At 44.1% G+C, this 27,583-nt stretch overlaps 2 protein-coding genes across 6 annotated transcripts in view; one reads left to right on the top strand and one right to left on the bottom strand.

Moving 5' to 3' along the window:
- Positions 1 to 972: 972 nt before the first annotated feature.
- SOCS4 (suppressor of cytokine signaling 4) lies at positions 973 to 15,677 on the bottom strand. 3 transcript variants are annotated; one of them, XM_030562953.1, is made up of 2 exons: positions 15,596 to 15,677; positions 973 to 2,693 (listed from the first exon to the last, which is right to left on the bottom strand). In XM_030562953.1, exon 2 carries the CDS (start codon positions 2,592 to 2,594, stop codon positions 1,287 to 1,289), a length of 1,308 nt encoding a protein of 435 aa, XP_030418813.1. In that variant the 5' UTR covers positions 2,595 to 2,693; positions 15,596 to 15,677; the 3' UTR covers positions 973 to 1,286. The 3 variants fall into 3 exon arrangements, with proteins under 3 accessions (XP_030418813.1, XP_030418815.1, XP_030418814.1); XM_030562955.1 differs by lacking the exon at positions 15,596 to 15,677 and adding an exon at positions 12,719 to 12,901; XM_030562954.1 differs by lacking the exon at positions 15,596 to 15,677 and adding an exon at positions 5,693 to 5,751.
- A 48-nt stretch (positions 15,678 to 15,725) lies between these two features.
- The window catches only part of WDHD1 (WD repeat and HMG-box DNA binding protein 1), a 57,167-nt gene continuing 45,309 nt past the window's right edge, over positions 15,726 to 27,583 (top strand). For all 3 annotated transcript variants that reach the window (XM_030562952.1, XM_030562951.1, XM_030562950.1), the window contains exons 1-4: positions 15,726 to 15,802; positions 19,327 to 19,415; positions 21,001 to 21,112; positions 27,135 to 27,286. In XM_030562952.1, coding sequence (XP_030418812.1) covers positions 19,339 to 19,415; positions 21,001 to 21,112; positions 27,135 to 27,286 — 341 coding nt within the window. In that variant the 5' untranslated portion in view covers positions 15,726 to 15,802; positions 19,327 to 19,338. The remainder of the gene's footprint in view (positions 15,803 to 19,326; positions 19,416 to 21,000; positions 21,113 to 27,134; positions 27,287 to 27,583) is intronic.

Below are 27,583 nucleotides of genomic sequence, written 5' to 3'. Positions count from 1 at the left end.
TTTCTGACAACTGTTTCTTTGGCCATTTTAATTTCAATATCATGCTATTTTAGGTTCCAGTTCTGCAAACATTTATGCATGTGAGTGATCTCATTCAAGTCAAAGAGACTATTCATGAGTTAATCATGTACGAAAGGATCAGGGCCTAAATTCCTAAGGGATTATTCAACATATCAAAACTGTCCACATGGTTAAATGGAAAAACAATATGCTCACTTTATTTACCTATATTATTTCTTATCACATTTGACAGACTGGCTAATCTGGGCCCAGTGCCATAAGCAGAAGTGAGTCCCTTCAATGAAGATAACGAGACTGGAGAGTACTCAGCACACCACAGAATTGGGCCCCTCTGCCATTTATAGTGACTAGTTCTATGCCTGACCCTGCACCCACTGTGGTTCACTTGGATTATACCATTGATTCAAGTATGAGCAGAATAATAATTTTATTGAAAAGAAGGCAAGAGTTTGATTTTTGTAAATGACCATACAAATATAACGTAAAATGGTGCAGCTTTCCAGAGGATTATCCATGCATAATTTTCTTGCACACAGAATTTGGCAGCAAGCAATCTTGTCTGGGGAGATGCAGCATTTGATCAATCTGTAGCTATTTCTTCTAAACCATATTTAAACAAAAAGCCCTCCCGCTACTAATGAAGTAAGAAAGTTATCCATCTTCTTTTCAGGATTAACAGTGCAAGATAAAACAGTGCTGTGTCAAGAGTGTTTAAAGAAAAAAAAAGTAGAAAAAACTTCATAGCAATAACTGCCCATCAAAAGAAAGACTGATTAATATTTTATACACAGTAATAGTGTTAGAAATAGACTGATTAATTTTACTTTATATATAGGTCATTAGCACTCATTTTAAAAGATAGAAAATACAGATTAATCTTTAGTGTTCAGTGCATACCTTTCAAACATGCCTGCAACCTATGCAAATTACAATATAAAAAGACAGACCAAATTCAAATATGAATTTTTATTTTTAAATCTAAAGACTATCCCTATGTGGAAACCCTAGAAAACCTACCTGAAATTCCATAAAACCCTAGGGTATGAACATTACCAAAAAAACAGACTCGAGTGAGTTGACTAAAAAGGGGTGGCAGGAAAAGTCAAAGGACATTTGGATAGAAAGACCCAGGGAGAGATCAATTTGGACTGTAAATTATCTGCAGAAAAGATTCAAATTGCCATAGGAAAAAATTCAAGGGAGGAAGGACACCACAAATTTTATCAGATTAAGAGACAACCCCTATTCCCCCAAAAAACTACATTCTAGCTTTGTTGCTCTGGTACATCGATCCTGAGTACTCTAACTTTTGATTTATAGTGATATTCTTTCAGATATAACTTGACAGATGGAGGAATAGGAAGAGCATCAATGCCATCATATGTTGTAGAGTTGCAAATAACTGTTCTGCATATATGCTGAAGGGAAAAAGGAAAAGTCCTGTGTAAGGGAGTGGATAAAAGTGGTTCAAAGAACATACAAGAGCTTGGGTCTTTATAATGCTCTAAGAGACCAGTAATGTCAGGAGAATGGAAGACACAAGGATCATGAGCATCAAAGCTGAAGTTATGATTCCACTGTTCAATTCTTGCATGAAGAGAACGACTATACCGTCTAAAACTAACAGAAAACAAATAGTCTTCTTGGGCAGAGTCTCGTAGTAAAAAAGTTCCTTCTGGCTTTCCTTCTAGTAGTGCCTCAGCTGCATATTTGTCCATTACGCCCCAGTAGCATGGATTGTTATTGATCTGGAGAAGGTCTGGGACAAGACAGTGGACATAATCAATCTGGGTATGATATTTGGGAGGAGATTCCAAATGTAGCAGTTCATCATCCGTTTCCCATTTGGGTTTGTTCCTCTTTCTAGAACTTGTGCAAAGTGTTATAACTTCATCATCAGAGTCCATATCACTCTCCTCTTTATTGTTCTTTAACACCTTACTCATAACCGATTCAGTCCTAGGATCACATTTACAGGAGTTGCTATCTGTAATGTCACACGGCCGTGAGACAGAGTTTCCTCCCCCTGTGCTCGCTCCATCTCTCAGATGATCATCCTTCTCTTCATTTTGGGATAAATCAGGGTTTATCCAATCTTCTGATTTTTGACTTATGGGGGCAGTGTGTCTTTTAATTAAATGCCATCGAAAAGCTAGCTCTGATCGTGGTGGAAAAGGACACTTATCTAGCATTAATTCACTTATATGAATTTTTCTCTTCGATGGAAGTACTGAAGAGTGCCGACTGCTACAATTCTTTATAGGAAAACACTGTCCCACAGCATCTTGCAATTTCTGTTTAAGAGACCGGCCTAAAAATCGGTGGCCACATGAACGATCTAAATCCAGTTCAATAGATGAACAACTGTGCTTCCTCTCTTGGCTCCTTAAACCAGCCACTGGTTTTCCTACACTACTTGCTGCTTCACCATCAGAACAATTCTCATTCTTTTTTGACCATGAGAGCTTCTTTCCACTCCATACATAACCATCCTTTCTGTCTGCACTCCTACTACGGGTGGTTTTGGGTCTTACATCGACATTTTTACTATTACTTTCTTTATTTTCCGCCATTTTGATAGCTTAACTCCAAAAGTCCCAGAGCTCTATGTTGTGTTTTTCTGTAACAGTTTCTACAGCTTGAAGCTTCTTTCAGGCATTTTCTGGAAGTACCTAAGGAAACAGAAAACACAACTAGGTTAACAGCTTCATAAGTTCACAACACAAGACCAACTCAACTGTATAAATGACAGTAATGGTAATTAACTGCTGGCATATGTATAAATAATATACATCAAGCTCAATTCATTAGGAAGGTTCTTGACAAACACTGCCTTGGTCACAGACCTAGACTCTCTTAATCCTTCTCCATTATTAATATTTTCCAGTAGTTACCATCTCCTTGAGTATGAATAAGGTATACATACACTGTGCTTTATAGCAAAACTGACAATAATTTTGTGCCAGGTAGGTTTTAAAATGCCACAGTACATGCATTAGGTTATATTGCTTTGGTTATTCACTGAGCAAATGCTGCATCTATTCCAATCAGCCTTTCAGGAAAGAACAAGCCAGAACAGAAACAAAGTAGGTCAAAGAGTACAAAGAGCTACTGTACCTAGATGATATGCTTGTTTATTACTAATCCACAAAGTCTGATGCCTAGGATCCTATTCTTAATTGACACTTTTGGGTCACTGTCAGCATACAAAATAAATTAAAAATAAGTAAGTCGCAGATTCTGCCAATTTCTGAATGTTGTTTTCAATTATTTTTCAAAATGGAGTTAAAAAAAAATTAGGTCCCCAGGGGGCTGAAATATCTGGGGCTTTACATATGGTAAAGGATTAAAACAAATCCAGATCCCTTACTAAAAGCAATTGAAAAAGGCCACAAAAGATGGAGCTGTTTATTACTTATTACATTAAATGAGCGTTTTCCTGAGACTTATACATGCTTAGTTCACTCCCTATGTTTGCTTCCTAAGGCTTATTGTATTCTTAAGAGTTAAAATATGTGTATGTGTCTGTGTGTACATGCTACAAGGAAGGGAGGGAGGCATCTTAAAAAATCTGCTTCTGAGTACATAGCTGAAAGTATAGTAGCACATTTTTCAACATGCATGGCAAGGTGCATCTAAACACTCCAGGTCTGTCATAATCTGAGGTAGGTCTTTTCCATACCAAAAAATCAGGATGTGTCCCCTCTCCTCCACTGTTTAAAAACTGACAGAGATGGTGAATACAAAGAAGGGAAAGAAAAGGCATACACTTCCTCTCTCCATCAAATCCATTCTCATCATGAGAATTACCCAGTATTATACCCCATCGCTCTGCATTCCCTGAGGGGCTGAGCATGCTGGCAATTCTGCATGCTGAGTTCTCTCCTCTGTTAGTGGGCGAGCAAGAGTCGGATGATAAATGAAACCTATGTCTCTCATATAGAACTACACAGCACTACCAAAATGCTAGCAAGATGTTTCAATTTAATCAATGGGCCAAATTCATCCCTGATGTAACTCCACTGTGGAATTTTGGAGAGTCACTTCATTTTACTAGAAAATATTTCCCATAGGCATAGTATGGACTTTGCAGACTGGGTAGACAGATATATGGCAGCAGGGCTTGCACTAGTACACTAAAAATAGTTGTGTGAAAACTGGAGCACTGGAGGAGGCTCCGCCCAGCCGCCTGTACTAAGAACCACCTTATCTCCTGGGTCCAAGCTCAGGTGGCAAACCTGAGATGCTGGTGATGCCTCAACATCCACACAGCTATTTTTAGCACACTAGCCCCACCTTGTCTACTCAGGCTGGAAGGCTCACGCCCTGTTGCTGTATAGACATACCTTTTATGTCAAGTACCAGAAGTTTGTGAAAAGTATTCGATTAGAACACTCTTGATGATTAAAAACTCAACAATATCTAGTATTTGAGAATAGGAACTACAGGCCTGGAGGGTAAGTTTAATAGATTCATTGGCCCAGTTTTCATTTACATCCATATACATATATGAACAACAATTAGCATTTGTACTTCAGTAGTGCTTAGAAGATCCAATCAGGGATCAGGCTCCTGTTGTGGTAGGCACTGTAGATACACATAATGAAAAGGCTGCACTGCCCCAAAGAGAATATTATTTTCCCAGTTTCATCTGCTGCTGCAGACTAATTTTGTCAGGCCAATCAGAAAGGCAATTGATACTCAAAATATATGACTGTGCAAGAGTACTTGGAGCTGCAACCTCTCAAAATCAGATCTGAACTTGGCCTGATAAAAGGACAGAAAGGATGGTGCAATGGCTACCTGGGGATCTGGGAGACCCAAATTCAATTGCCAGCTCTGTACATATTTCCTGTGTGAAGCTGAGCAAGCCACCAAATCCCATTGAAACCAAGTGAAGTTAGGTGTCTAAATACCTTTTAAAAAACTGGCCCTCAGTCTTGGCATGCCTCAGGGCTTGTCTACACTTAAAACACTACAGCAGCACAGCTGCATCACTTCAGTGCTTCTATGTACCCCTTCCTACACCAAGGGGAGTATTCTTCTGTCAGTGTAGGTAATCCACCTCCCCAAGAGGCAGTAGGTGGGTTGATGGAAGAATTCTTCTGTTGACCTAGTTCTGTGTACGTGGGGACTTATGTTGGTTTTAACTACCCTGCTCAGGGATGTGGATTTTTCACACCCCTGTCTGACGCAGTTAAACTGATCTAATTTTCTACCGCACACCAGGTCTCAGTTCTCTGTTTGTAAAATTAGATTAACAACAAAGTCACAGGGGCATTGTGAGGATAACTACTTTGAAGATTCTGAGGTGCTCAGATATTATACTGATTGGGGTCATATAAGTACATTGGACAGGTACTGTACACATAACTATCCTATCCATAAACTGAAGACTTTCTAACTAAATAATGCCATGTAGGTGTACTGCCATTAGTGACTGAAATGCAACCAAAAGAAAAAGAAAAAGAGAAAGGCAGCAGAGAGAGAGAGTATACTTTTACCTACCGGGAAATGTTAAATGAAGCTATCCAGTATATCAAGTTATGCACATCAGCTCTGAGAACTTTATATTTACCAAGATGAATAGACACAACAACCGGAAGACAATTATACGCATAAGATTAGAGTCTCCCCTGTCTACTGAGGCTTTCTTGTAAAGTGGGTATACCTTAGGCATGTTAAAAGCAGATACAGCTGACAAAACTCTTAAACATGAAACTCTTCCTCCTAAACAAATGACAAGACAAAACAACATAAATGGTTAAAACAGGGTGCATGTCAGGCTACTGGATTCTGACGGTTATCAGACATCATCATGGATTTAAAATCCCTACAGGGTCATTGCTACACTGTGTCCTGACATAAACTTCAGGATCTCAACTAAAAGCAACATCTTCTAACAGATGCATTTATACAATGAAAATGCTGCCACCAATCATACAGTAGGCAACAATCACCAGCTAGTCAAAAATATCAGAGAGATAGAGCCTGATCCTGTGTGCTGGAGTCAATGGCAAAACTCCCATACACTTCAGAAGCAGTAGGATCAGGGTCATAACAAACACAGGGAAGTCCTGTTCTGAATAACTTGAGTGTTGCTCTACTAAAATAATATTTTTCTACAGCCACTGTGAATGTCTGTCTGCACTGCACTGCCAATCCCTCCAAAACCTTTCTAATCAAGTTGTTAGTTATCGTTTCCATGTGATTAATTATTTAGACAGTTCTCTACTCAAATACAAAAATCCAAGTGTCTCCATTTGATTTTTCCTCTCATTAAATGACAACCCCACCCTTGGTATACTACTAACCAAAAAGATTAATTTCAGTCACAATTGTGGAAGTTGATATTTTTATGTAATTTATAGCATTCAAATCTATTAAATGATTTTCCTAACTACTACCCACAGTTTCAGACTGCTTACATTTCAATAACTAGTATAAATTAATATATTATTTGAATGGTCTATATTTATCTGTCATCTCTTTTTACTGGTATTTTTAGTTTTTTTTTCCTTTAAGATTTTTTTTTTAAAACAAATGACTTAAGTTAAGACCAGCCATACCAGGTCAGACCAATGGTCCATCTAACCCAGTATCCTGTCTTCCAACAGCAGGTGGTGCCAGATGCTTCAGAGGGAATGGACAGAACAGGTAATCATCCTTCCCCTGTCATCCAGTCCTAGTTATTATATACCAAAATATATTAAGTTATTTATATATCTCTCATTGACCAAGTGCTGTTCACATTCATCTTTGCCCAATCATTATTTTGGCCATCACATCTCACTTTAATTTAACACTTTCATTTCCACTGAAGGTGGGACACTGTTGACTTACTTCTGAAATAAACCCAGTCAAACATAGCATTAACTCCCAATTCCCTTGTCTCTGTTCTAACTATTTATTTTGATTTACATTACAGATTCTAAAAGTACCTAACCTTATCTCTGGGTGCCTCTGTAATACATTACCGATACAATCCCACTCAAAAATGGAACCAGCAACTACCTCTCACCCCTACACCAGAAAATGATTTACTAGAGATAAAATCAAAACCCAGATGCCACCTCCCTGGGCCCTTTCCCAAAAAAGACGCCCAGAGGAAAGCAGTATATACTGACTTTAGTGGACTTTGCTACCCGATGGCCGGAAGCAGTAGCTCTAGGCAACACCAGGGCTAACACTGTGTGCCTGGCCCTAACGGACATCTTTGCCAGGGTAGGTTGGCCCTCCGACATCCTTACAGATTCAGGGTCTAATTTCCTGGCAGGGACCATGGAAAAACTGTGGGAAACTCATGGGGTGAATCACTTGGTTGCCACCCCGTACCACCATCAAACCAATGGCCTGGTGGAAAGGTTCAATGGAACTTTGGGGGCCATGATACGGAAATTCATCAACGAATTCTCCAATAATTGGGACCTAGTGTTGCAGCAGTTGCTGTTTGCCTACAGGGCTGTACCACATCCCAGTTTAGGGTTTTCACCATTTGAACTTGTGTATGGTCACGAGGTTAAGGGACCATTACAGTTGGTGAAGCAGCAATGGGAGGGGTTTACGCCTTCTCCAGGAACTAACATTCTGGACTTTGTAAGTAACCTACAAAGCACCCTTCGACACTCTTTAGCCCTTGCTAGAGAGAACCTAAAGGATGCTCAAGAAGAGCAAAAGGCCTGGTATGACAGACATGCCAGAGAACGTTCCTTCAAGGTAGGAGACCAGGTTATGGTCTTGAAGGCGCAACAGGCCCATAAGATGGAAGCATCATGGGGAGGGCCATTCACGGTCCAAGAGCGCCTGGGAACTGTAAACTACCTCATAGCATTTCCCAATTCCTCACTAAAGCCTAAAGTGTACCATGTTAATTCTCTCAAGCCTTTCTATTCCAGAGACTTACAGGTTTGTCAGTTTACAGTCCAGGGAGATGAGGCTGAGTGGCCTGACGGTGTCTACTACGACGGGAAAAAAGACGGTGGCGTGGAAGAGGTGAACCTCTCAACCACCCTGGAACATCTGCAGCGGCGACAAATCAAGGAGCTGTGCACTAGCTTCGCCCCATTGTTCTCAGCCACCCCAGAACGGACTGAACGGGCATACCACTCCATTGATACAGGTAATGCTCACCCAATCAGAACCCCACCCTACCGGGTGTCTCCTCATGCCCAAGCTGCTATAGAACGGGAGATCCAGAACATGCTACAGATGGGTATAATCCGCTCATCTACCAGTGCATGGGCATCTCCAGTGGTTCTGGTACCCAAACCAGATGGCGAAATACGCTTTTGCGTGGACTACCGTAAGGTAAATGCAGTAACTCGTCCGGACAACTATCCAATGCCACGCACCGATGAGCTATTGGAGAAGTTGGGACGTACCCAGTTCATCTCTACAATCGACTTAACCAAGGGGTACTGGCAAGTACCGCTAGATGAACCTGCCAAGGAGAGGTCAGCATTCGTCACCCATGCGGGGGTGTATGAATTCAATGTCCTTCCTTTCGGCCTTCGAAATGCACCCGCCACCTTCCAGAGGCTGGTAGATGGTCTACTAGCTGGACTGGGAGAATTTGCAGTTGCCTACCTCGATGATGTGGCCATTTTTTCATACTCCTGGCCCGAACACCTACTACACCTGGAAAAGGTCTTTGAGCGCATCAGGCAGGCAGGACTAACTGTTAAGGCCAAAAAGTGTCAAATAGGCCAAAACAGAGTGACTTACCTGGGGCACCAGGTGGGTCGAGGAACCATAAACCCCCTACAGGCTAAGGTGGATGCTATCCAAAAGTGGCCTGTCCCACGGTCCAAAAAGCAGGTCCAATCCTTCTTAGGCTTGGCCGGATACTACAGGCGATTTGTACCACACTACAGCCAAATCGCTGCCCCACTGACCGACCTGACCAAAAAGACCCAGCCAAATGCAGTTAAGTGGACTGATGAGTGTCAAAAGGCCTTTACCCAACTTAAGGCAACGCTCATGTCTGACCCTGTACTCAGGGCCCCGGATTTTGACAAACCATTCCTAGTAACCACGGATGCATCTGAGCGTGGTATAGGAGCAGTGCTCATGCAGGAAGCAACAGATCACAACTTCCATCCTGTCGTGTTTCTCAGCAAGAAACTGTCTGAGAGGGAAAGTCACTGGTCAGTCAGTGAAAAGGAATGCTATGCCATTGCGTACGCCCTGGAAAAGCTACGCCCATATGTTTGGGGACGGCGGTTCCAACTACAAACTGACCATGCTGCACTAAAGTGGCTTCATACTGCCAAGGGGAACAACAAGAAACTTCTTCGTTGGAGTTTAGCTCTCCAAGATTTTGATTTTGAAATTCAACACATCACAGGAGCTTCTAACAAAGTTGCTGATGCACTCTCCCGTGAGAGTTTCCCAGAATTCAGTAGTTAAAAAGTGTTCTTAAAATGTAAAAGTCTGTTAGTTATATACTTAGTAGTATATGTAAAGGTGCATGTGTTATAGTAATCTGTTTATTTTACAGTTCTAGAAGGAAATCGCCGCCAGTGAGCTTCCCCACTGTCTGCAATTTGGGGGGCGTGTCATAAACAGATAGCTAAGGGTTAATGTCTCTTTCACCTGAAGCACCTGACCAGAGGACCAATCAGGAAACTGGATTTTTTCAACTTTGGGTGGAGGGAATTTTGTGTCTGAGGTCTTTGTTGTCTGTCTGCCTGCTTTCTCTGAGCTTTGGAGAAGTAGTTTCTGCTTTCTAATCTTCTGTTTCTAAGTGTAAGGACAAAGAGATCAGATAGTAAGTTATATGGTTTCTTTTCTTTGGTATTTGCATGAATATAAGTGCTGGAGTGCTTTGATTTGTATTCTTTTTGAATAAGGCTGTTTATTCATATTTCTTTTAAGCAATTAACCCTGTATTTTGTCACCTTAATACAGAGAGACCATTTGTATGTATTTTTCTTTCTTTTTTATATAAAGCTTTCTTTTAAGACCTGTTGGAGTTTTCTTTTCTGGGAAATTGAGTCTGTACTCACCAGGGAATTGGTGGGAGGAAGAAATGAGGGGGAGATCTGTGTGTGTTGGATTTGCTAGCCTGATTTTGCATTCCCTCTGGGTGAAGAGGAAAGTGCTTTTGTTTCCAGGACTGGGAACGGAGAGGGGGAGTCACTCTGTTTGGATTCACAGAGCTTGTGTCTGTGTATCTCTCCAGGAGCACCTGGAGGGGGGAAGGGAAAAAGGATTATTTCCCTTTGTTGTGAGACTCAAGGGATTTGGGTCTTGGGGTCCCCAGGGAAGGTTTTTCAGGGGGACCAGAGTGCCCCAAAACACTCTAATTTTTTGGGTGGTGGCAGCAAGTACCAGGTCCAAGCTGGTAATTAAGCTTGGAGGTTTTCATGCTAACCCCCATATTTTGGACGCTAAGGTCCAAATCTGGGACTAAGTTATGACACCACCTCCAACCCAACAAGAAATCCTGATTCTTACCCTGCCTTTTTCTTCACCAAAACCCTGGGTAGAGGGGTCTTGCACCATGCCTAAAGATTAAATACTGGGGCTATTTCATATCCAGTATGTGCGTGCGTGTGGGAAGTAGGTTCAAAAGTTCAGGGCTACTCATGCAAAATGCCCTACCAGAAGTTCCCCCTCTTTTATATTCAAGGAGCTCAAAAAAAAAGTGCCCCTGCAGACTAAACAGCAGTGGCCATGTGGCACAGGGAGCGCAGTAGTATCTCATGTAGTCAGGTACCAAGACATCAGGGCCTTATAGAGCAAGACCAAGCCTTTAAATTCCACACAGAAACCACATAGGCAAATCATGGAGCACTGCTATCGTGCTCCCGCAAGTTTACACCAATTAATAAGTCAGATACTGCAATCTGCACAAGCTTCAGCATCCAGGTAGATTTAAAGCGTAGCCCTGTGTAGTGTGCCCTGCAATAATTTAATACTCAGATGACAAATGCATAGATGATGGTAGCAAGGTCTGGAAAAAAAACGGTTGCATCCTCTTGGCCAAGCAAAGATGAAACAACCCTTAATAAAAAAAAATTGTCTAGCAGTAGTTTTTCAACAGCAGCTGAGGATCCAATAATACCCCCAGATTGTACTTTAACAACAAATGGAGGGCAGGCACAATTCTCACCATATCTTCTGGTGGTTTTCCTAACCTAACAACATCATATCAATCTTATATGGATTCAGCCTCAGCAAGATTAGTTGTAACCTGATTTTGTACTTAAAGCAACCTTTACAGTATGAAACATTTTAGATGAAAGCATTAAAATGTTTATGAAAGACACTATGCATAAGACTACTGAATTGTTTTAAAACATTTGAAATGAAATTCCCTCAGCCCCCATAAGAAATTTATGAGTTGGAGAGTAGTTCTACCTTCCCACTCACCTGATTAGGAGTTCCTACTATAATAATTTGTAAGAACAAATACCCCATATCCCCACTGAAAACCATGTCTCTGCACAGCTTCTACAAAGTTCTGCAATGAGAGCTGAGAATACTAAAAATAAAAAAACATAAAGGAAGCCTAGAGTCTAATACTGTCTCAAACATGAAAGCACCAATGAAGTGACTATTACAAAGGGACCAATAACACTTCCAATACAAAAATTATTTTCCTTCACCAGGCACTGATGATGCAACTGCAGAATAAAACTAGACATAAAAGGTTTCAGCCTATAAGCAATTTTTCTTGGAAGCATGAATAAAATGGGCTATATTGTTAAAGGTACAGGAAGAGAAAACAGATCTATTTTCTTATTTCAGATACTTAGTGATTTTAAGACAAACCATTTTTTTGTCCTTAAAGAAATATTAGTTCAATTTTAAAAATGAATATTAATTAATGAAGGTTGTAAAGGATCAAATGTGCTTGCAGGGACAATATTTTTTTTAAAAAACCACCAACAAAACACTGCAGGTTTGACTTGTACAGTCAAGCTATTATAGCTAAAAATTATAACAGCAGCACAACTTAGAATAGTTTAAGACGGCAACTTGTATTTACAAAAATGTCAATGTACTCTGAGAAAGTCTATTTTAGTAAAAATGACTATGCAAGTCAGCATGAAACATAAAATATGTTCTTGTGTTCTGCAAACACAGGCTATAAGACATCAACATTTATTTTAACTGCTTTTGTAGATGTCACAACTATTTACAGCAACAAACCTGCACCAAAATACTTAGGAGGACAAGTTCTATTTCCTGTTATTCTCCCCTTCAGGAAGACAACAGTATGAGAAAAAAGGGAACGTGTCCTCAAAATACTCTTATGTGTTTCCCCAGTGCTTATGAAATCACAGACATTTAATACCTGACTCTCTGGAATTAACAACAGAAGGAAAACATGATTATTTGTACTTATCTATATTGTAGAGCTTTCACTCCACGAATGAGATACTACCCCACTATTAAAAGTTTGGCCTAAAACTATTTAAAAAGCTGAATAACTGCTCCTTTAGGACCACCCTGAAGGACTATAAATGGAAAACAATGCATATTTGAAATGAAGCATAGATTTGTGCACACTGAGTTCTAAACATTATCTTGTGTCACCAGTCTGTTCTGAGCAGTATTAAAAACCCAGCATCCCTCCATGTTAAAAGGTGTGAACTGATCAAAGCTTTGACTCCTCTTTAAGCTGCTTGTGAGCAATAAATAAAAGAATAAGCACTGTCTGAATGCTAATACAGCCAACGTTACTTACCTGCTGCTCCCTGGAAAAGATTAGGAGGGGAATATGCAGGTGGGAATCTCAGAGACCGACCTCATGCCAGGCAGCAGCAGATAACACTCACCATCAGACACAAAGATAGACTGGATTAATTGAACAGCTGGATGGGTGGCAAGGGAAAGAGGGAATGACAGAGAGGGTGTGGGGAGAGAGGAAGAGGAGATTAGAGTGAGAAAGAATATTGGAGGGGGTGGAGAAGAGAGAATGGAGAGGAGAGAGGAGACTGGCGGAAAATGAGAGAGGCAGGAGGAGTAATGGAAGTGTGGGACAGGGAGGGGAAAAGGATGGGGAGGGCTGGGGCCACAGAGGGGACACAAGGAAGATGACAGAGGGGGAGGCTGTAATACAGAAGAGGGGGAGTGAGACAGGCTGGGTCAGGGAGAGAGGAGGAGGCGGAAGAAGGAATGAGACAGGCTGGGGCAGAAGGAAGGGGAGAACGGAGGGGCAGGAGGAGGCTGAGACAAGAGGAGGAAGGGGGAGTGAGGCAGGCTAGGGTGGGAGAAGTTAAGGGAGGAGGCAGCAGAAGGAAGAGAAGAGCAGGCTGGGTGGGAGGATGGGGAGTGGGGCAGAAGGAAGAGGAGGAGGGCAGGCTGAGGAGGGAGCAGGGGGAAAAGGGCAGGCTGATGGGGGGCAGCGGGAGTGGGGCAGAAAGAAGAGAAGGGTCGGTTGAGGAGAGAGCAGAAGGAAGAGGAGAAAGGCAGGCTGAGCGGGAGTGGGGCAGAAGGAAGAGAAGGGCAGGCTGAGGAGGAGCAGTGGGAGTGGGGCAGAAGGAAGAGGAGGAAGCAGAAGGAAGAGAAGGGCAGGCTGAGGAGGGGTGGGAGAGTGGGGCAGGCTGAGGAGGGGCAGAAGGAAGAGGAGAAGGGCAGGGGGAGTGGGATAGAAGGAAGAGGAGAAGGGCAGGCTGAGGAGGGGGGGAGTGGGGCAGAAGGAAAGGGAGAAGGGCAGGCTGAGAAGGGGGAGGAGGAGTGGGGCAGAATGAAAGGGAGAAGGGCAGGCTGAGGAGGGGAAGGGGAGAAGGGGCAAGAGAAGGGGGAGGTTGAGGAGGAGGATGGGGAGTGGGGCAGGGGCAAGAGGAGAAAGGCAGGCTGAGGAGGGGGAATGGGGCACAAGGAAGAGGAGGAGGGCAGCTGAGGAGGGGAAGGGGAGAAGGGCAGGCTGAGGAGGGGGGAGGGGCAAGAGGGGCAGGGGCAAGAGGGGGAGAGGGGAGAGGGGCGAGGGGCAAGAGGAGGAGGGGGAGGTTGAGGAGCGGAAGGGGGAGTGGGGCAGAGGCAAGAGGAGAAGGAGGAGGTTGAGGAGTGGGAGGGGGAGTGGGGCAGGGGCAAGAGAAGGACAGGCGGAGCAGGGGAAAATGGGCAGGCTGAGGAGGGGAGTGGGGCAGAAGGAAGAGGAGAAGGACAGGCGGAGCAGGGGAAGATGGGCAGGCTGAGGAGGGGAGTGGAGCAGAAGGAAGAGGAGAAGGGCAGACAGAGGAGGGGCAGAGGAAGAAGGGCAGCTGAGGAGGGGGAGTGGGGCAGGGACGAGGAGAAGGGCAGGCTGATAGGGGTCAGGTTGAGGAGGGGGAAGAGGAGAAGGGCAGGGGGAAAAGAAGGGCAGGCTAAGGAGGGGGGTGGGGCAAAAGGAAGAGGAGAAAGGCAGGCAGGCAGGGCAGGGGAAGATGGGCAGGCTGAGGACGGGGAGTGGGGCAGGGGCAAGAGGAGAAGGGTGGGGGATGGGCAGCAGGCTGAGGAGGGGCAAGAGGAGAAGGGCTGGGGGATGGGAGGCAGGCTGAGGAGGGGGAGTGGGGAAGAAGGGCAGGGGGAAAAGAAGGGCAGGCTGAGGAGGGGGAGTGGGGCAGGGGGATGGGCGGCAGGTTGAGGAGGGGGAAGAGGAGAAGGGCAGGGGGATGGGCGGCAGGTTGAGGAGGGGGAAGAGGAGAAGGGCAGGGGGATGGGCGGCAGGTTGAGGAGGGGGAAGAGGAGAAGGGCAGGGGGAAAAGAAGGGCAGGCTGAGGAGGGGAGTGGGGCAGAAGGAAGAGGAGAAGGGCAGGCAGGGCAGGGGAAGATGGGCAGGCTGAGGGGGAGGGGGAGTGGGGCAGGGGGATGGGAGGCAGGCTGAGGAGGGGGAATGGGGAAGATGGGCAGGCTGGGGAGGAGGAGGAGTGGGATGGGAGGCAGGCTGAGGAGGGGGAAGAGGAGGAGGGCAGGGGGAAAAGAGGGGCAGGCTGAGGAGGGAAGTGGGGCAGAAGGAAGTGGAGAAGGGCAGGCAGGGGAAGATGGGCAGGCTGAGGGGGAGGGGAGCAGGGGCAAGAGGAGAAGGGCAGGGGGATGGGAGGCAGGCTGAGGAGGAGGAGTGGGGCAGGGGGATGGGCGGCAGGCGGAGGAGGGGGAGTGGGGATGGGGGGCAGGCTGAGGAGGGGGAGGGGGATGGGGGGCAGGCTGAGGAGGGGGAGTGGGGAAGAAGGGCAGGCTGAGGAGGAGGGCAGGGGGAAAAGAAGGGCAGGCTGAGGAGGGAAGTGGGGCAGAAGAAAGTGGAGAAGGGCAGGCAGGGCAGGGGAAGATGGGCAGGCTGAGGAGGGGGAGTGGGGAAGAAGGGCAGGCTGAGGAGGGGGAGGGGGATGGGGGGCAGGCTGAGGAGGGAAGTGGGGCAGAAGGAAGTGGAGAAGTGCAGGCAGGGCAGGGGAAGATGGGCAGGCTGAGGAGGGGGAGGGGGATGGGGGGCAGGCTGAGGAGGGGGAGTGGGGAAGATGGGCAGGCTGGGGAGGGGGCGGGGTAGGAGGGAAGCAGGCCATGGAATTGGCTACCGGGCTGTGTGGCGGGGTGAAACCTGCCCTCCCCCCGCGCGCCTCTCTTGGCGGAGCCCCGATCCCCTCACCTGCCTGAGCAGAGCAGCTCCGAAGCGCCTGGGTCGCGCCCGCCGCCGCCGCCGCCATCCTACCTCCCCGACTCGGGCCCGCCCCGCCCGTGACGGCAGCAGTAGGCCCGAGCGCGCGGGGCGGGCCGAGGCAGGGTCGCGCAGGCGTCGTTGTGCCGGCAGGGAGCGCGGGAAGGCTGGAACCGGAGCCGGGCTGGACAGTGGCTGGTGAGTGCCGGGCTGAGGTGTCGCCGGTGGGGTGGGTGGGAGGAGTTGAGCGCGTGTCGGGGGGGAGGTGGGGGTTGGGTGTTCAGTGGGGAGGAGGGGGGGTTAGGTTGGGTGTGGGGAGGTGGGGGGTAGGGTTGGGTGTGGGGAGGAGAGGTGAAGGTGGGGGGGTTAGGTGGGGTGTAGGGGGGTGGGGGTTAGGGTTGGGTGTGAGGAGGAGAGGTGAAGGTGGGGGGGTTAGGTTGGGTGTAGGGAGGTGGGGGGTAGGGTTGGGTGTGAGGAGGAGAGGTGAAGGTGGGGGGGTAGGGTTGGGTGTGGGGAGGAGAGGTGAAGGTGGGGGGGGTAGGTTGGGTGTGCGGGGGTGGGGGGTAGGGTTGGGTGTGAGGAGGAGAGGTGAAGGTGGGGGGGTTAGGTTGGGTGTGGGGAGGTGGGGGGGTAGGGTTGGGTGTGGGGAGGAGAGGTGAAGGTGGGGGGGGTTAGGTTGGGTGTGGGGGTGTGGGGGGTAGGGTTGGGTGTGAGGAGGAGAGGTGAAGGTGGGGGGGTTAGGTTGGGTGTGGGGAGGTGGGGGGGTAGGGTTGGGTGTGGGGAGGAGAGGTGAAGGTGGGGGGGGTTAGGTTGGGTGTGGGGGGGTGGGGGGTAGGGTTGGGTGTGAGGAGGAGAGGTGAAGGTGGGGGGGTTAGGTTGGGTGTGGGGGGGGTGGGGGGTAGGGTTGGGTTTGAGGAGGAGAGGTGAAGGTGGGGGGGTTAGGTTGGGTGTGGGGAGGTGGGGGGTAGGGTTGGGTGTGAGGAGGAGAGGTGAAGGTGGGGGGGGTTAGGTTGGGTGTGGGGGGGTGGGGGGTAGGGTTGGGTGTGAGGAGGAGAGGTGAAGGGGGGGGTTAGGTGGGGTGGGGGGTAGGGTTGGGTGTGAGGAGGAGAGGTGAAGGTGGGGGGGTAGGTTGGGTGTGGGGGGGTGGGGGGTAGGGTTGGGTGTGAGGAGGAGAGGTGAAGGTGGGGGGGTTAGGTTGGGTGTGGGGGGGTGGGGGGTAGGGTTGGGTGTGAGGAGGAGAGGTGAAGGTGGGGGGGTTAGGTTGGGTGTGGGGGGGTGGGGGGTAGGGTTGGGTGTGAGGAGGAGAGGTGAAGGTGGGGGGGTTAGGTTGGGTGTGGGGGGGTGGGGGGTAGGGTTGGGTGTGAGGAGGAGAGGTGAAGGGGGGGTAGGGTTGGGTGTGGGGAGGTGGGGGGTAGGGTTGGGTGTGAGGAGGAGTGGTGAAGGTGGGGGGGTTAGGTTGGGTGTAGGGAGGTGGGGGGTAGGGTTGGGTGTGAGGAGGAGTGGTGAAGGTGGGGGGGTTAGGTTGGGTGTAGGGAGGTGGGGGGTAGGGTTGGGTGTGAGGAGGAGAGGTGAAGGTGGGGGGGTTAGGTTGGGTGTGGGGAGGTGGGGGGTAGGGTTGGGTATGAGGAGGAGAGGTGAAGGTGGGGGGAATTAGGTTGGGTGTGGGGAGGTGGGGGGGTAGGGTTGGGTGTGGCTATGCACACACCAGACAGTGCAGTAAAGCAGGAGAGAGGATTGTGGGGTGTCTCACTGTGACCCCAGCACTGGGCCAATGATTCCTCATGGGCTGGGTGCAGATCTCCCCTTTGACACACAGAAGATGGAGGCAGTAGCCTTCAGATACTAGCCAACCCAGGCTTTGCCGCTACTTAGGGTTCAGGATCTACACATGTTGAGTGTGGAACTATATCACCCCCCGCCATCACCATTCTTGTGGAGAACATAATCATATCTTAGGGCTGGACAATTTCTGAGAGGTTCTCTCCTCATCTTGCCCCCCACATTGATCTAATGTGAAAGTTTCAGGAGCAGCCAGTGGCCAGCAGGGAAGCCTTTAGGGTACATCTACACTGCATATTAAGCCTGGGCTCTGACTGAGGTTTGAGCCCAAGTTCCCCCACTATCCACACACAGTCAGTCGGATTCAGGTCTGTGAGCTCAAAGAACTCTGATCCTAGGACCCTGGTAGGAGGGTGGGTCGGAGCCCAAGTCCTGTCATTCTGCAGTGTAGATACAGCTCATTGCCTGAGGGACAAACTTCATTCCAAACTGGTGGAATGATTTGCCCCTTCCAGCAGGTATTTTTCTCCTTGGTAGGGAATGATGGTTATCTAGCCCTATGCCGCATACTGAATGAATGACTTTAATCTGATATCTGGTCATTTTTTCTATTGCCAGTGAATATCGAGTGATGCTTGCACTGAGGTCCCCACCTGCAATAGGCAACACTCTATCTTAAGCAGCTTCTGTACTTCCAAGTCCTGCAGCCTTATTTTGTTTCACCATTAGCTAAAGGCCCACCGCTCTAGGGAAGTGGCTTTCACTAGTTCCCTGTGAGGTTGCTAAAGTCAGTTCTTGCCATATATTGTAAAAAGTAAAACACATATCAGGGAATCAATATAACAGACATATATGAATTGTGTGTTTTGAGGTTCTGTCCAGTTTATAGGTTTGCTGTCAGGGTAGAATAGAAACTTCAGAGGTATTCAAAAAAGCAGACATGTGGAGGCAGTTTTCTTGTTTTAAGAGTCACCGTGTTTAACCAAATATAAGGGTTAACATTTTTTAACTATGATCCTCCTGGACCTTAAAAAAATACGATCAAAAGTGAAATGCACTGTGTGTGTGTTGTTCAGTCACAGTCAGTTCATGAATTTAAAATACAGAACTGTTCTGCTTATATCAGTACAACTTAGAACATATGTAGAATTTTAGAATAGATGACTTTTTAAAACATGCCTTGTGTTCCAACTACATTCTCTGAAATGACTGTCAGGTATCAGAGGGGTAGCCGTGTTAGTCTGGATCTGTAAAAGCAGCAGAGTCCTGTGGCACCTTATAGACTAACAGATGTATTGGAGCATGAGCTGTTAGTCTATAAGGTGCCACAGGACTCTGCTTTTTGAAATGACTGTTATTTGGGGATGATGTTTATCCATTTTTATTTCCCTCGTAATAAAGATATAGGCTTGTCACAAAGATATCGTTATTGCTTATGTGAGTCCCAGCACTTCAGTTGGATCTACCCAGGTGAACCCTGGTGCTTGCATGGGACCCCATTAAAGTCATTGGAGCTCTACATGGGTGCAGGGTTCTGCCTTTGTGGATACAGTTACAGGACTTGGGAGCACACTAACTATTTTGGCATAGGCTAGCGATTGTTAATGAAGTTCTAATCAATTTAAACTCTCATACAGCAAGGTGGTGTTGTATGCTCTCAGTTTATATTTGTTTAACCAGAAATACTGCAGTATTTACTAATCCCCCCTTTAAATTTCTTCATTTCCCCTCATCATACTTTTCATAATATTTTTCAAAATATATATATTGTAGTGATTCTTATCAACACTGCTAAGCTCTTTAACAGGAAAAAAACATGCAAAAATACCACTGCATCAAAATTATTTAACTACTGAAGTTTAAGTAGTGTTTTCCTGTTATTAACACTAACAAATCATTTGTATTTATTTTACAAAGCTTTTTACATTTTTATTATTATATAGATAAGAGAGAAGATGCCTTCAACACAAAAGCCAATGCGCTATGGACACACAGAAGGCCACACAGATGTCTGCTTTGACGACATTGGAAGGTAAATTATTGAAATTAGGACTTATTTCAGTAGTTCATATGTCTGTAAGCAATGACATTGATATTGCAAAACTAGAGGGGGTGAGAGAAGAGTGGTGGGAATGTTCATGGGCCTGGCAAAACTCTCATATGAAGAGATGTTGAGAAGATTGGGGTTGTTTACCTTAGAAAGAAGTTGAGTAAGGAGTTGAGTAAAGGTGGAGGCTGGCAGCTAGGGACCACCCATATAATAACCTCGCAACCCCCTGAGGGGTCCCGACCCCCAGTTTGAGAACCCGTTGTGTAGTATGATAATGCTACTGAATTGAAACTGAGCCCTGGTCCACACTACAGAGTTAGATCGACGCAAGGCAGTTTACATCAACCTATCTATTTAAGTGTCTTCACTAAAGTTTTGCTCCCACTGATGTAACTCACCTGCTACACCGTCTTAATAATTCCGTCTCCACGAGAGATGTAGGATCAATGTTGATGTAGCTAGGTTGATGCAGTGTCAGTGTAGACAGTGCCTTGCTTACATTGACTGTCATTGGCTTTCAGAAGCCATCCTGCAATGCCCACAGTGAGGAGTTCAATTGGTGCAAAAACTCCTGGTGAGGGACATGCACCACCAACACATGGAGCAAAGCGTAGACATGTACAAGCGATATAATGACTGTGGCAACTGTATGCCAATGTAAGTTAGGTCATCTTAATTTTGTAGCATAGATGTGGTCTGTGTGTGTTAAAAGAGGGTATTAGGGTCAGAATGGTATGGGGATTGATCTAGCAACAAAGTACCAAAACCACAAAAGGACAAAATACAAAAAATGATTGACAGAAGTTATAAAACCTTTCCATTACTTTGCCAGCATGACTGATAGCAAATACAAATGTCTTAGTCTGAGCCAAGTACACTAAGAGGAGGCTGAAGTGTTGCTGATATAATGGAATCCTGAAATCATTCCTGTCTTTCTATCATTTAAAATTGGAGATTCAGATTTCTGCTCCCAATCTCTGGTTTTGAAAAAGATTGTGTAACAATTTGTTGCATCAAAGTTGTAGAAGTGAAATCATGAAAGACAGGAGAGTTGAATTCAGAATCTTGACAGTTTTTAAAAGGCCTGCCCTCCTTTACAGCCATCTCAACTTCAATCAAGTGTGTTTAGCACATTTGGATTAGGTCAGAACTTTGTGACAGGATAGGGGGCAGAAAGGGCAGTTGGGTGCCCAACTTCTAGTGAAAGTCAGTGCAAGCTGGGCTCCTAACTTTCCTTTGTGCTGTTGAAAATTTCTTCCTAGATGCTGAAAAATGAATTGGCTGGTTAGTGTCTGAGTATCTAAGGACAGATACAAAAGAGGGATAGGCATACCTAGTTAGTAGACTTATGCTCAATTATTGTGTTATACTAGCAGAATTGCAAGTTTTTCATGTTGTATAATACAAGTGTCTGTCTCATATTATTTGAAGAATAAATACACTTATAAAATGTGTTTCATTTAATAAAAATGTGAATTTTTAAACATTTCCCCCCCATATTTTGAGCTGAGGAAAATCATAATGATCCTGCTATATACAAATGTTAATATTATTATTTTCTTAACAGCTGTATTGTAACTTGTGGCAGTGATGGAGATGTTAGGATTTGGGAAAACTTGGATGATGATGATCCTAAGTCCATTAATGTGGGAGAAAAAGCATATTCATTTGCTTTAAAGGTATTAGTATAATATTTTCTATGAAATGTGCAACACGGGTGCTGATATATGTCTTGATCCTGCAAAATCTTCCTTGTGTACTTAACTGTATGCATGTGAACTTAATGGGACTGCTGACGTGCATAAAGTTAAGCATGTATTGGAAATATTTGCAGGATTGGAGCTAGAATGGTATTGGATTTAGCAAACTTAATTTAATATTACACACACAACTCATAGCATTAACTTGCATAACATAGCTTTCAACAAATAAAGTAGTCTAACTTTTTTTCTTAATGTTGTCACGGACACATCTTACATGAGATTAAAAGGATCTGTCTTAATCATACAATCATAGAAATGTAGGGCTGGAAGGGACCTTGAGAGATCAACAGCTGCAGTCCCCTGCACTATGGTAGGACCAAGTACACTGCTACCTCGATATAACGCGACCTGATATAACACAAATTCGGATATAACGCGGTAAAGCAGTGCTCCAGGGGTGGGGGTGGGGCTGCACACTCCGGTGGATCAAAGCAAGTTCAATATAATGCAGTTTCACCTATAACGCGGTAAGATTTTTTTGACTCCCAAGGACAGCATTATATCGAGGTAGAGGTGTAAATCTAGACCATCCTGACAGGTATTTGTCTAACTTGTTCTTAAAAACCTGCAGTGATGAGGATTCCACAACCTCCATAGAAAGCCTATTCCTGAGCTTAACTACCTGTATAATTAGACAGTTTCTCCTAATATCTAACCTAAACCTTTCTTGCTTCAGATTAAGCCCATTACTTCTTGTCCTACATTTAATGGGCATGAACAATTGATCCCCTTCCTCTTTGTAACAGCACTTAACATATCAGATTCCCCCTCAATCTTCTTTTTTCAGGACTAACCATGCCCAGATTTTTTAATGTTTTCTCATAGGTCAGGTTTTGTTAACCTTTTATCATTTTTGTTGCTGTCCTCTGGACTCTCTCCAATTTGTCCACATCTTTCTTAAAGTGTGGTGCCCAGGACTGGACACACTAGTCCAGCTGAGGCCTCACTTGTGCAGTAGAGCAATTACTTCCTGTATTTTACATACGACACTCATGTGAATGCACCCCAGAATATTAGCCTTTTTTGCAACTGCATCATATTGTTGACTCATGCAATTTGTGATCCACAATAACTCCCAGATCCTTTTCAGCAGTGTGGTACTACCACCTAGCCAGTTATTTCCCATTTTGTAGCTGTGCATTTTATTTTTCTTTCCTCAGTGAAGTGTTTTGCACTTGTCTTTATTGAATTTCATCTTGTTGATTTTAGACCAATTCTCTAATTTAAGGTCATTTTGGATTCTAATCCTGTCCTCTAGTGTGTTCCTTCCAGCTTGGTGTTATCTGCAGATTTTATAAGCATTCTCTTCATTCCATTATCCAAGTTATAAATGAAAATATTGAATAATACTAGATCCTGCATTGACCTCTGCAAGGCCCCACTAGATACACCTTCCCAGTTTGATAGTGGACTATTGATAACTACTCTTTGATGTGGTCTTTCGACCAGTTGTGCACTCATCTTATAGTAATTTCATCTAGAGCACATTTCCTTAGTTTGCTTTTGAGAATGTTATGTGGAACTGTATCATAAGTCTTACTGAAATCAAGATATATCATGTCTACTGCTTCCGTCCATCCACTAGGCCACTAAGATTGTCAAAGAAGGAAATTAGGTTGGTTTGGAATGATTCGTTTTTGACAAATCCATGTGGCTATGCTTTATAACCCTATTATTCTCCAAGTGCTTACAAATTGATTGTTTAATAATTTGTTCCAGTATCTCTCCAGGTGTCAGAGATCTCTAGATTGAATCACTAGAAACATCTAAGATACTTACTAGTCTGTAATTCTCTGGGTCCACTTTGTTCCCATTTTTAAAGATAAGTATTATGTTTTCCCTTCTCCAGTCCTGTAGGACCTCACCCATCATTCATGAGTTGTCAAAGTTAATTGCTAATAGTTCCAAGATTGCTTCAGCTAGTTTCCCAGTTACCCTAGGATAAATTTAATCAGGCCCTGACAACTTGAATACATTTAACTTATCTAAATATTCTTTAACCTGTTATTTCCTTATTTTGGCTTGCATTCCTTCCCCCTTATATCTATATTAATTGTGAGTATCTGATCACCATTAACCTTTTTAGTGAAGACTGAAGCAAATAGGCATTAAGCAGCTCAGCCTTCTTGATGTTGTCACTTACTAGCTCTCCGTCCCTGCTAAGTAGAGGACCTACGCTTTCCCTTGTCTTTCTTCTGCTCCTTTTAAAGAACCTCTCTTTATTACCTTTTTGTCCCTTGCTAGGTGTAACTCATTTTGTGCCTTAGACTTTCTGATTTTGTCCCCACATGCTAGTGCTATACTTTTGTACCCCTCCTTAGCAATTCATCCATGTTTCTACTTTTTGTAGGATTCCTTTTGGATTTTCAGGTAATTAAAGAACTCCTGATGGAGCCATATTGGTGTCTTACTATTTTTCTATCTTTCCTTTGCCTTAGAATAGTATGCAGTTGTGCCTTGCACAAACTGCAAAAGTGACTGCACTCCACCAATGTGTTTAGGTGAAGGTATTAAAGCCATTAAAAATTGATCAATTTACTTTAAATATCATTTTACCCCTAATCTACTGACATCTGTTCCCAAAAGACAGATTAATGTTGAATCACTAGAAACATCTAATTGGTTGAACATGTCTATCTGGTTTATAGTTTAGATAAATCATTCAAGAACTTTGAAATGCTTTAGAGTATATTGATTTGACAATTTATTCCTTATCCCATTCAGTGGGATAAAGAATTACAGAAGTTTTCCTCCTGCTGAGTTTCTCAAGATATTTTGACTTCATGATTTTAAACTCTTAGAGAAACTGAAACAAAAAATTATTTTTTAATATACAGTGTAATTTAACTATAATGCTCAGACTTTGTAGTAGTCATTTGGCTATATGGATCAAAAATTACATTCCAGAAGTCATTTCCTAGTGGTGCCCTTGCTAATCATTGAGTGTCTGGCTTTAAAGATTTTTGGGTATGCAAAAGAGGGTTCTCTGACCTTTTCAAAGGTAAGAGAGAAATTGAATCTTGAATTCTTCTTCCACTGCAAATAATAGTAGTTTGTGGGAGTGCTGATTAGAACCTATTCTAGTAATCCAACTGATCTGCTCTAGCATAAAGTGCCTAATATAACTTGCTGTATCCATCATGAAGGAAGTTCATATTTTTAGAAATATGGGTGGAATGATTATTTGGCTATGATAATTAAAATAAGGATGACTTACATCACTTCTTATAACAGGTGTCAACTGTACATCATTAATGCATCTTTTGAAAACTTCACATATTTGTCTTGAGAATTTTCGTAGTAATTCCTTTGTCTGAAGCTATTTTTATGCTACATTAAAATGTATTACATAAATACTTTGGTTTTTGTATAAAATCTGAAATGTCCTCTCATTTTACAGCATCTTTTGAAAATGAGAGAATTATCCCAGGAGTTTGTTTTCCACTTGAAGATTAATTACAGTGTTTGTGCCATACAAGTTTGCAGAGATACATGCATTTTTTAAAAATAAATCTGCTATCAAATTTTGGTAACTTTTTGGGGGGAATGAGTAAGCAATTATTGATATGTGTGTACTTAAAAAAAAAAGACTACATTTCAATATATAAGCAAAAACTCAATGTTATCAAGTAAAATTTACTAAAACAGGAAAATTTTGAAGAATACTGATTTTATTTTTTCAGATTAAATAGCCCACTGCTTTCAAAGATGTGTGTCTAAGTTTCTTCGCATGAGTTTCAAAAACATTTTCCAAGACTTAAGTCCAGTAATTTTGTTTAAAAAATTAGATATCATTTTTAATTCACTCATAAATAATTTATCTTTAAAGGAAAAAAGGTTTTTAATCTGAAGAAGGTCTGAATCAGTTAAGTACAATCTGATATCTCTTAACACATTAGGTTATCTAGTCTGAGTGTTGCTGCGTATATAATTTTTGTAATATTTATATTTGTGAACATAAACTTTATGTACCTCTGCTTTTGGAGAGAAATATGCATGGCAGCTGTAATTATGTATTTTATGTAGGCTATAACTTAAATTATTTGTCGAACCTGCTGCCACACATACGTGAAGAGAGATGATACATTTTCATCTTAACAGTAGATTTTTTTCTATAAACATAAAAGATTACCGTAAAATTTGCCATGTCACTTGACCATATATATTCATTTGGCATTCTGAATAGGGAATATTGGAAAGATTAATGTGATGATCTTCTAGTATGTGTTTCTGCAAACTGGCCATTTGTTAAACTATGCCTGACAAGCCATCAAGCTTTCCTTTATGGCATTTAGTCTGTGAAATTTGGGACAAGGGCGCCCTCTTATGATCGTGTGGCACATAAAAACCAAATATAGGCAGTTCTTGACTTTGACTTGCAAGTTACGATGAACGGCACTTACAACATTTATAAACTGTCGTATTTCGACTTTACAATGTCGGTTTCGACTTTAAGATGCTTGATCAGACATTGTTCCTATGGAAAATTCAAGTTAAGACATTTTCAATTTGATGTGATTTTCAGGAGCCAATTGTGTCGTAAGTCCGAGACTGCCTGTATATTTTGATTACATTTTTTTCCTTTGGGAATTGAGTTTTTTTTCCTCTCTCAAAACCCTGAGAATTCCTCCTTGTTTTCTTGCTTCATACTCTCCACGGTTAAGGCCTCATAATCCCCTTCTTCCAGGTGTAGAGGATTGAATGGATCTCTTTAGAGTTCATTAGTGCCATTCCTTGACTCTCACTCTCACTATTTCAGTAAAGACACGAGGCTCTAAGCAGGGCCATCCTTACTCATATGCAAAGCATGCAACTGCTCCAGCCCCTGCTTCGGCTATTTCCCATGGCCCCCACCCCTTCTCCGCCCCGCTCTGCTCCTTCCTCACCCCAGTCCCACCTATTCCCGCCCCTGTCCAGCCCCGCTCCCCCTCTCCTGAGCTCTGCAACAGCTATCATGGCCGGGCCTGCATTCCCCGTGGTGGGAAGTGCAGACCTGGCCCCTGTCGCACCGCTGGTGAGTGCTGGGGGGTGGTTCCCCTCTGTCCTCCAAGTCATCCCCCCCTCCCCTCCGCGCGGAGTCTGGGGCCTGCACCCCCCCCACGGAAGCATGGCCTCCACCCCCCCGTGAGGGGGGGGGCTGCATAGGGCCCCAGAATAGCTATGGACAGCCCTGGGGCTAAGGCCCTGATCCTGCAAAGACCTATTCACATGTGTAACTATGCACTGTGAGTAGTCCCACTGAAGCCAGTGGGGCTGCTCACAGAACAAATATTTAAGCATGTGAATACATCTTTACAGGATTGGGGCCTAAAGAAAGTAACTAGTTTAAATAGCTTAAGGCAGTGGTTCTCAACCTTTCCAGACTACTGTATGCCTTTCAGAGTCTGATTTGTTTTCACCTCACTTAAAAACTACATGCTTACAATATCAGACATAAAAAATACAAAAGGGTCACAGCACACTATTACTGAAAAATTGCTTCCTTTCTCATTTGTCTAGATAAAATTTTAGTTTGTCCTGACTTCGCTAGTGCTTTTTATATAGCCTGTTGTAAAACTGGGTAAATGTCTAGAGTTGATGTACCCCCAGACGACCTCAGCGTACCCCCAGGGGTATGTGTACCCCTGGTTGAGAACCACTGGTTTAAGGAAGATAGTTAAGTAATATCAAATTAAAAAATTTGAAGTGTGGAGGGTTGTACTTGTTAATTGAAAATTTTCTCCTTAGTTTCTGTTAATTTTTTTGTAGGGGGCAGGGAGAGGGAAGAGGAAGAAATATAACTGAAAGGAACATTTCCCAGCTGCTGCTCCTTTTTAAAACCAGAAGCTCTTGGAACTACTCAAGATTATATATGGAAAGATCACTGGCTTTCTGTTCCTTGGACCAAAATATTTTTCTTTAACCCACCAATTCCAGAGTTTGTTTGTTTCATTTTTAGAATGGAAGACTGGTTACCGCAGTATCTAACAATACTGTCCAGATTCATACATTCCCCGAAGGAGCTCCTGATGGCATCCTGACTCGTTTCACCACGAATGCAAACCATGTTGTCTTTAACAGGGATGGTACTAAAATTGCTGCTGGATCCAGGTAATTTGATCTTGATGCAGGACAAGACAATAGCTACGCTAAATCTGGAATATTAGCAACTTCCTGGGATGTGACTTTTGTTCACAATACCATCTAATTAATCTGCATTTTGTGAAGATTTTACAATGCCTCAAAAGGTCTTCATAGAAGAAAACGGTCAAATGGAGGAGGCCATTAAGAAAAACTTTTATGGGAGAGGTTGGGGCCACATAAATAACTGCCCCCCAGCATCAAGTTTCCAGATGTAATTTATATTCTTCAGGGACTTACTTTGCAAAGGCGCAAGGGTTCACCCAT

Source organism: Gopherus evgoodei, chromosome 4, assembly GCF_007399415.2.
Source record: "Gopherus evgoodei ecotype Sinaloan lineage chromosome 4, rGopEvg1_v1.p, whole genome shotgun sequence".
Lineage (NCBI taxonomy): Eukaryota > Metazoa > Chordata > Testudines > Testudinidae > Gopherus > Gopherus evgoodei.
The sequence above is the reverse complement of the archived record's forward strand: the minus strand, read 5'-3'. Positions and strand labels throughout refer to the sequence as shown.

Coding starts and splice junctions, on each gene's coding strand:
- SOCS4 (XM_030562953.1), bottom strand. CDS start 2,594: ATGGCGGAAAATAAAGAAAGTAATAGTAAAAATGTCGATGTAAGACCC.